The sequence below is a fragment of the Podarcis raffonei genome, chromosome 4 (assembly GCF_027172205.1).
Source record: "Podarcis raffonei isolate rPodRaf1 chromosome 4, rPodRaf1.pri, whole genome shotgun sequence".
In the NCBI taxonomy this organism is placed as follows: domain Eukaryota; kingdom Metazoa; phylum Chordata; class Lepidosauria; order Squamata; family Lacertidae; genus Podarcis; species Podarcis raffonei.
The window spans coordinates 37,785,541-37,795,238 of NC_070605.1; the positions used below are offsets into that span (position 1 = coordinate 37,785,541).

At 42.8% G+C, this 9,698-nt stretch overlaps 1 protein-coding gene and 1 long non-coding RNA gene across 6 annotated transcripts in view; one reads left to right on the forward strand and one right to left on the reverse strand.

Moving 5' to 3' along the window:
* The window catches only part of CBLB (Cbl proto-oncogene B), a 62,928-nt gene extending 57,693 nt beyond the window's left edge, over positions 1 to 5,235 (reverse strand). Inside the window, exons 1-2 of one of the 5 annotated variants that reach the window (XM_053386250.1) lie at positions 4,583 to 5,235; positions 3,803 to 3,977 (exon numbers count right to left, since the gene is read on the reverse strand). In XM_053386250.1, coding sequence (XP_053242225.1) covers positions 3,803 to 3,970 — 168 coding nt within the window. In that variant the 5' untranslated portion in view covers positions 3,971 to 3,977; positions 4,583 to 5,235. Of the gene's footprint in view, positions 1 to 3,802; positions 3,978 to 4,578 lie in introns of those variants that run through there. The other 4 variants (XM_053386248.1, XM_053386253.1, XM_053386249.1 and 1 more) reach the window with 4 other exon arrangements.
* Positions 5,236 to 5,344: 109 nt separating this feature from the next.
* Positions 5,345 to 7,067, forward strand: LOC128412831 (uncharacterized). The gene is made up of 3 exons (XR_008330165.1): positions 5,345 to 5,452; positions 6,099 to 6,192; positions 6,282 to 7,067. It is a non-coding gene; the product is annotated as an uncharacterized LOC128412831 (long non-coding RNA).
* The last annotated feature ends 2,631 nt before the right edge of the window (positions 7,068 to 9,698 follow it).

Consider the following 9,698-nt stretch of genomic DNA (forward strand, 5'->3'; position numbering starts at 1 on the left):
TTACTAAGCTCAATGTGCCAACAAAAAGTCCTGGAGATGACCAAAGGGGCTGTGAATTCCTATTTGGGAGCCCATGCATTTATGTGACCCCAGGAAGCTACAGTTCTGTTTACCATATTGTGCAAACCAAGCTAATGATCTTACTCAAAACAAAAAAATAGAACTTTCAAAGGGGGGAGGGGGCGTAATAAGGGTTACCATGGCTTATTCTTATATGGCTGAGTGTTATAATTGTACTTGGGCTAGTTAGACTCTAATCACAAAAACAACCTTATCATATTGAGCAGTCTCTGGTATTTTCCTCCACAGAATTCTGTTGCAGGAACTGCATTGCAGGATCAAATCATAAGCTGCATTTAATTTTGGAAATGCTTTTACAATCTAGTATTTATTTTAACTATGAAAAAACATCCCTTTGCCATCTGCTAACACAAAAGATGGCTGAATAGAGTTTGTTCAAATGCATCTCCTCCACTACAAGTACCAAATACTCAACTCTAGATACAAATAACAGGATTCTAACATCATGACATCATCCTGTCTGGTATACTTTAATTTAATCTGGAGATAAAATGTGATTAACTGACAAAAGCTTAAATGGGATACATTAAGATCCAACTGAGGACACTTAACCAATGGAAGAGGGGGGTGGGGGAAGGTATAGCATCTAGACTTCCTAAAGCCTTCTGTAAAACAGACCCTATACTCTCGTGGGCAAAAACATTGGCTTGGGCCCTAAAATAAGTTAAGTTAAATAAGTCAATTTGTGACAATTGCCTTGTCACTGTTGGCAGGGGAGTCCTCTGGAAAAGACAGAGGGATGAGGAAACTTTTCTTTCATGAACTTCCATAAATTAAAGGGATACAAGCCATTGTAGCAAGGCTTTTAAAAATCAAGCAGTAATGATGTAAACAATGAGATCTTTCACAGTTTGCATAGTAACTGAAACAAGAAAACAACATTAGAAAGCTTTCTGAGATTTAGACCTAATACCACTTAGAGAAAAAATCTCAGGTTACATCCCTACATCTGATGAATACTGCTAATAATTTTTCATTCCAAGTGTTATAGTACTGAATGCCAGTTATAAGGCATTATAGAAGTTATGTCCAAATTAAACCTTACATAGACAATTTAACAATACATTAATTTTTAGACCTGAATAACAGTATCTTTTTGCCATTCAGAACACACCTGTCTATACCCACAAGGCAACTTCCTGTTCTCCTAGATTACAGCTACAGCACACAGATGCAAGTACTGTAACTAAATCTGGGCTCACTTACAGCTGTATGGATAGGGCCACTGTAATGAACTACAGTACTGCATTTAGCCATTCTATGAACTGATACTATGTTAATACTAGTCATTCATACTACTATTGAAGTGTCAGCAAATCAGTGCTTAGGATGGGGCAACAGTTGCTGCTTCAGAGAAACACCTTAAGTATGATGTTACTATAACCAAATACGCAAGTATAATTCAGTAAATTAATCAGTCTACTTCACCACTAACTGTACATATATCCCAGACAACTGTGATTGTTTCCATCATACGTTTGTTTAGCTATATAAATAGGATAGAGGTAGCATGCCAAGGAGGCTTGCTATTTAAAGTTATAAACCTAAAAAAAAACCTTACTTGAGACATCAGTCCCATTGAAATCAGATAAATATGGTTAGCAAGATTGGCAAGATAAAGCTGTGAGGAAGTGACAGTGCTAGATATAGAAACAATGCACAAGGGATAAATGAACCTAGGTTCACAAGGGGCAACTAAAAAAAATCCTCATTTTCCTCCAGGAAGGCTTTTGGGAAGTAACATGAATGTAAAAAAAGGGAAATGTTAAAAATGAAATCTTAATTTAGTAGAAACATGTTAAAAGCAGAAAGATATCTGCATCTTTAAACTGAATACATTAAAAAAAAACCTGACCCATGGAACTCAAACAGCACAATAAGGAATGTCTATATTATCATGGCCTCAATGTATGTCACAAAACAAAGATCCACAGAATCTGTAGAGATGTCTGCTTTGTGTTACGGACTGAGCAGCCCAACTCTAACCATTTTTTACTCAAGTTCTACTGAATCCAGCTGGAGCTACTCTGGAAAGCATGGCCACAGATCAATGGTAGAGCACATGTTTGTTATGCAGAATATTTCAGATATGATCCCTGACATTTCTAGTTAGAAGGATTATATAGCAAATGAAGTGAAAGACTCCACCTGAAAAATGCCTAGAGAGCTACTGCAGACAGGACTGGACTAAATTGACAAATAGTATGAACTGTTCTAAGGTAGACATGAACTGGTATAAGATGTTAGTCTCAAGTAATGTCCATAGAACTGCAGCCTAAGCAATGCAGTTTTCTCAGTTCTCATGTTATGGATTTTGTACTGTATCAAGCAGGCACAAAAGTGTAACTCCAGAAAGAAAAGAGGGTTGATGATCAACTTGCATAGCATAAATTACGGAAAATCTATAGGATATCTAAACTGAGACTAAAGTAACTTGCCCTAATCAGGTAGGTAGATAAGGTATTGCAGGCACACACTTTAGCCTGAATTACTGCCAGTCTTAGCAGTAGTAGTAACCTTTAAAGTTGTTCTGAAATCTCTAGGCTGGCAACACATACAATCAGAACTTGAGTTCCAAAGAAGTTTATTTCTAGACTTCAACACCAGGAATCAAATGTGCGACTTTTATGCGATACATTAGTCTTGAATTCCAAGTTAAGGCTTGATAATAATTGTAAAAGGCCTAAGAATCAGTTGTGGCTATTTAAGCATCTTCATGGAGACATTTACTGCTTGACAAATGAAAGTTCTATTGCTCTCTCAATAAACGTTCACTTCAAAGTTGTAAGAATTCCACCTAGTTATATGCAATAATATTCTTTACCTATATAGAAACTTCATATATTCATTGTAGGTGAAATACCAGCCATAAAGCCCATGAGTAAAGACTATTCTTTTGTTTTAAGAATTTAATGCCAACTGATGTTGCTTGTTCAGTTGTGAAGGATTAAAAAGAATGCCATCAATCATCCTCATAGCCAATGCTGCACACTTAATTAAATATCTGTCCTGTTGCCTTAGTAATGAACCATATTTTTCTGCAGTGAGAAAAGGGATGTTGCATACAACTTAGTAGAAGTTGCAATGACCAAACGTGCTAACTATTCTACAGCAATATTTAACAAAATAAGTGATTCCGATTCAAATACAGGTTAACAGATAATTTTTGAGTCGTACACCATGCCTCCATGGTAAACAGCTCTCCAATAACTATTCAAGAAATCACATAATACATTTTAAGGAACCATTAAAATTGAAAGCCAAGGCCATTAAGTTTTGTTCATTCCTACGAGAGAAAGCAGGGGTTTTTTTTATTCCCCTAAACTGCAAATTGAACTGCATGCATATGATTAACGTAAGAGTGCTTCACAACTTGATTACCTTAACTGAAGTTTCATTTTCAAGAAGATATTGTAACAACATGCTCCAGTGGGGAACCAAAGAACATTTGGTTCATAGGAAACAAGCTGCTTATTCACAACCCTACAAATCTCTACTATTTAAAGAACTGTGCTTATCAAAAGGTACATTTAAAACAAATGGATTTTCCCCTCATCTGTATTAAGGAGAAAACATGAGCCAAGGTTAAATGGGGATCTGCCATAAATGTGAAAACACTCACTTTTTCCAAACAAGGACACAAAACTGATCTGACCATACATGTACACATATAAATAGTCTTGACTATTTTCTGGTACAAGGACTCAACTGACAGACTCACCACTTTATCCATTAATTTCCAAGTTTTTTCTACAGTCCTGCGATCAGCAGCTGCTTGCTTGGGGGGGCCAACTGCATCCTGAATAGCATCAATGAAGCCCAGAATACGCCCTTTGCGGGGGTTTCCTCCTCGGCCACCTGGGTTCCGGCCGTTGAGGGAATTGGCCATCTGGGATCTTAATGTTGTAAGAAAAAGAAGAGTAATGTATAATATCATGAAATCTCCTCACCCAAATTGACACCCACACCCCACCTTCAGCTAGCTAATCACCAAAGGGCAAACACACAGTATAGTGAAAGACCAGGTTAACTTTTGACTATAAGCCCCCCTCCCATCACCCACCCATGGTAACTTTTAGTCAGAAGGAAATGATCTTTGATGGATCACGTCATACACAGTCACTGACGGTACCTTAGCACAACTTATGGAAATATACCGCCTTAACAATCTTACAAAAAAAACAACAACCCCACACCACCGATTTTACCCATCAACTTCCTTAATACCTTCAAAATTTAAAGTCACTGGTGAACAGTGATAATAAACACTCTCCTCCGTTTTTTAAGTTCATGCTTTGTCTCCCTCCTACATGCTCTCACAGATAAATGATTGTCCACACATGGTTTGCAAGGGCCACACAACACCCAATACCTAAGCAAGGCACTGGTGGTGGTTGTTTTCAAGTGGCAAGTTCCCAAACACCAAGTCTGGGTGGGGTGGGGATTTAAAACAAATAAATACAATAAAATCTCTTATGCCAGCTACATTCAATATACCTACAAGTTAGCAACCTGGAACGATATTTGTAGATATGTATTCTTAAAATGTGGTTTTTAAGAGGGGGAAAAGAGGTGGGGGGGGGGAGGAAAATCCAAAGGAAAACGTTGCTAGTTTTTGTAGATCCCAACTCTCTCCAAGGTCAGTTTCAAGCAGCAGCAAAGTCCCCCCTCACGGGGAATGTCGGAGGGGTCGGGGGTGAAGAAAGAGGACCCCCAAGAAGCAGCCCCTGACGAGTCTCTCTGGCCCCCTCACTTTGTTCCCTCTCTTCGCGGAGCCTCCCGTCCTCCTTCAGGCACACGCCATCCCTCGGCGCAGCCCGCCGTATTAAATCCCAGCAGTTTTCCTGGTTCCGGTTGCTCGTCGGGCGCTTTCTGTCCCTCGCAGCAACAGCAGCGGCGGGCGCCGCCGCCACACGGCACTCTCCCTTCCTCGAAGCCTCGTCCCCCGCCCGGAGCCTCAGGGGCGAGGACTGCAGCAGCACAGCCAACAAAGAGGACGGGACGCCGCTCCCCACCACAGTCTGTGCCGTCGCTGGGGCTCCTCGGGGAAACATGGGGGGCTAATCCGTCCCGGCGGGCCCGTCGTCGTCGTCGCCGCCGCCGTCTCCTCAGCAGCAGCAGCAGCCCCGCTGCCCTCGCACATCGCTCTGCCCCGGTGAGGGGCGTGCGGGGGCGGCGCTCGAGGGGCCGGGCCGGACGGCGCTAGGACCCGCCCGCAGCCGAGCCCTCCTCGGAAAGAGGCGAGCGAGTGGGCAAAGAGCTTGTGCAGCCGGCGGCAGCCGCGCCTGCGTACTGTGAGCGAGGAGGGGGGTGCCTGCCTCTCTCTCTAACGGTGCTAAGGTTCAATTCCCTTGACATTACCCAATCAAAGGTGAGCGCGCGACTGCTGATGGGGGGGGGGAGGGAGTCAGGAGGAGGAAAGAAAAGCCCAAGCTGACAACTTGGTAAGGCTCCCCACCCCCCACCCCGCCCAACTTTAAGAATTCTGGGGGCGGGGGAGGAGGGGGGCAGTTTGTTGGTCCTCCAGTTCCTGACTGATAAGGATATAGGCCAATAAGAGGACGGAGAAGGACTTCCGGCGCTGAGGGGGGGGTTTCCCCCTTCCCTCCTCCTCCTTCCCCGACTGTGATTCATGAATCGGGCCGAGAGAGCCAAAGGAACTTCGTCTCCGGAAAGTATACGGGGGGTCTGTGGGAGTGAGGAAAGCAGGTGAAAGAGGACCGAGGAGGCCGGCGAGGGGGGGGGGCGGTATGATAGAGACAAGGAAATGTATCCGGTTTTTGAGGCAAGGGAGGCTCATGGGAATAGGAATAGGCACCGCCTCGGGGGGAGTCTGGATACGGAGTGTTACGTAAGGACCTCTGCGTGTTTCTTTGCTCCGAAGTAAGCTCCCCACACCGGATTCAGTAGCGTGTTACCAGGCCTACCCCCCCCCCCGGCGATCGTACTGGTTCAGGTCCCGCGCGCAGTTTAATCCTAAACACATTTGCTCAGAGTTGACTTGACGCTCTTGCCAGGCACACTCAGCCTGCGGGGCTTCGCTTCGCATTAGGATTGCGGGGCACGAGAACCGCAGCAAAGCAACTCGACCTCGGGCGCCTTTACTCAGAGGTAAGTGCCGCTGAGGTCAAGTGGGCTTGCTTCCCGAGCAAAACTTGCACGTCAGTTTTCAACATTTCCTTCCCTCCCATCTGTTCCAGGCGACATCAGGCTGCCATCCTGTCGACATTTCTCCGGGGAGTAAAACCCAAACGAACTCTCAGCAGTGCCTACTTCTGAGGAAACAGACATGCACAACCTTGTGTGCCGCAGAAATCACCCTAGGTCTGCCTGTCAATCAATGGCTGAGGTCTCCTGCGCATCGACTTGGAAGTGAGCCCCACTAAATTCAGCAGGGCAACTTTAGAAGTGTGCACTGCACAAGTTTCACTGCTCCCCATAGAACAGCATGCGTGGTTTTTTCCAATGTCTCTTGTTACTTGATCTCGCCCACCAAAGTTAATAGTGTGTGAATTCAAAAAGGGCACTTTGAAGCAATGCGTTTAACTCGCAACAACCCAGAGTTAGAACAAAGTGCCAAAAGGGTGATTAAGGAAGGGAGAAATGTTTTCATTTAAAACATAATCTGTGATATTAATGTTGCTTTCTTGGAGTTAAGAATCCATCATAACGAGTAATCAGTTTACTGTGAGATACAGTTGATACCACAGATGTTGACCATTAGATGTCAAAGAGTGCCATTTTCACATTTCAATGTATTACTGTGTCCTAGACCAAAACCAGGTAAGTGAAGCACTGGGCTCTGGGGAGGAGGCACAAGGGCTCTGACAGGGTCCTAAAGTGCTCACAGCTCCTTCTCAAAGCCTAGTTTGCATTTTCCCAGCTTTGGGAAGGAGGTAGGAGGGCTCTTGAGACCCTGCCAGACCCTTGTGCCTCCATCCCAAAGCCTGGCACCCAGCTTAGCCAGCTTTGGGAAGGCAGAGCAAGGGCTGTGTGTGAGAAATTTTGGCCTTGCTCCCCACTCCCCTAGACTCTGTCAGTGCAATCTATGCATATTCACTGAGAAGTAAGTTCCACTGTATTCAGCTGTGGTGCTTACACTTAAATGAATTCACATAGGAATGTTTGATACCTATATGTATAAACCTGCATTTTTCTGTCTAGTACAGAGGTGCTTCTACCCACACTTCGTGCTTCTACCTTAGCAAGGAAGCAGCATACAAATGGGGATATGCAGTAGGGGTGGGGAATAAATTTAAGGAACCACAGAAAGAGGGGGAGGGAAGTTGAGGCTTGATATGTAAGGATTATTTTTGTTGAAATGTTTGTTATAAATGAAAATAAAAAATAAAAAAACTTTTTAAAAGGAAGCAGCATACAAATCACTTATTTTAAGGCCTTTCCTGCATGTGCCAATTGCAGATTTTGGAATGTGTGGGTTAAGTACCCTAACAATTTTGACTCCACCATAAACTAGTCAAGTAATATCAAGTATTTCTATTATATTGGGTAAATTCATATGAAGAAAAGGTAAATCACTTACCAGTACATTTTTAGGGACTTCAGCATTCATCCCTTTTTGTGCTTCTGTTTCTCTTGAATGCATTACCAAAAACAGTTTATGGAATTTCATTCTGACAAGTGTGAATAAAAATCAGCTAAAAGAGGGCTTTGAAAATATCTTCATCCCTTCAGAGAAACTAAATCTTACTTGGTTTAAGCATAAGCTTCATATAGCCTGGGAATAGGAGGCAAAGCATTTAGATCTGCTGTGTAGATGTAAAGGAAGAACTTCATCCTTCAATGTTTATTTCAAAATGTGTTATTTCCTGAGAGAATAGCTTTCAGCACTTTGGTGAAACTCTCATTTCTTGTAGAGGGGAAATTATTTCCAATCTTCAGCTTGCTGTTTCTGTAAGAAAAATTTGATCTCTCTTGGCTGTCTCAAAATGTTTTGAATTACATTTGTTCTTCAGTATACGGAATATTTGTATAACTCAGTCTTTTAAAAGAGAACATATATAGTAAATCTTTTACTGTGCTTGGAAGTGTTGATATAATCTGACTGTATCTCACTAACAATAGTAGCTGCTTTAATGGTAGTTAGAACTCAAAACTCCCACCCACTGGAACTCTCCCCTGCTTTTTGTAGAAATAGGCCACAACTTGTAACTAATAGAAAGGAATTCAACCTGAATAGCAGTACACTTACTAAAATAAAGAGGGTTATTGTAGCTTTATGAGTTGTCCAAATACATGTTTAGTTTCCTAAAACAAAAACATTTCACTAGCATGTATAGTTTTTAAACAACAAAAAAGAGCAGCATAACATGATCTGGGCTACAATGCTAAAAACAGTTGCTAGGGAATAAACTCCACATCTGCTGGCATTGCTCTGAAGAAGATGATGATGATGGCCAAGCCCTGAGAAGGGAACATTTACAGTGTCTCTGAGCCCTGCCCCAACATTGGAGTCCAGAGGCCTTTCTTTTCAGTAGCATTCAGAATACTGGGCAGATGAAAGTGTACCCCTACCCACCCAATCCTACCACCCATTCCCATTTGTACATACTGCCCCTTGGTGAGCTCTTTTTGGGGTGGGGGACATAAGGTTAGTGCCCAGGGAGGGTACCTTGCTCAAATTTCTCAGACTAGACAATGACCCAGGCTAACTTTACTTAGCTGCCAAAATCAAAGGAATCATCTAACATTGCAGCTAATAGCACACGTTGGGCTGCACAATAATGCAAGCAGGGTGAAATAACTTGCTTCACATGATAATATGAGGGTGGCAGAATCGAAGGCAGGAATTGATGCGTGAACTCAGATGCAAGTCTTCCTAATGTGAAGGCCCTAGTTGGGTGAGGAGAGACAGCCACCCTTTGGACATCAATATACCTCGGGAGGGTATTACTGGAAACAAAGGGCTTGCACTAAGGTCTGGTTGAGCAGGAAGACTTCATCTTCATGCATAGGCTGTTCCAAAAAGAAATCCCCTTACAGGACATCTTACCTGCACTGCAGATGAATCTGGATTCTGACATTCCTTTGGCTCAAATATGCAAGTGTTGCTCACACACTTGTACATAAATACTCATGTAGGCACATAAAAAAACACACACCTGCACACGTATACTAACATATACTTAAAACTGCACAAATACAAAGTTGGTGATGAGTGAGATGGAACAAGGCAAGGAGAGCCTGACCTTTGCTTGCCTCTTCTACATATGCACACATGCATAGCTTGGGCAATTAACTGGCTAGATGGTGCTTTATCTTAGAGTGCATCTGTACCTGCAGGCCAAAGTGTGCTCCCTTGCATTACAATAACACACCACGGAGAGCAGTAAGTTTACATTGAGGCTATAAAAGTACAGACTCCTTGAGAGCACCTCCCTTTTAATTTATAACATAAAAATGTGTCAACTTAATTTCAAAACATCTTTGCCCCTGAGGGAATACTTTTGTATTCATTGCCATGTCGTTTCTTTTAATAATTCCATTCCATCTGCTGAAGCAGGTGCAGAGGGCTCTAACCAAGATGTTGCAATGCATTCTGATGCCTCACACCACCTCTTTATTTTGTCAAGTCTTCCTTGGAATGTCACAGAAGC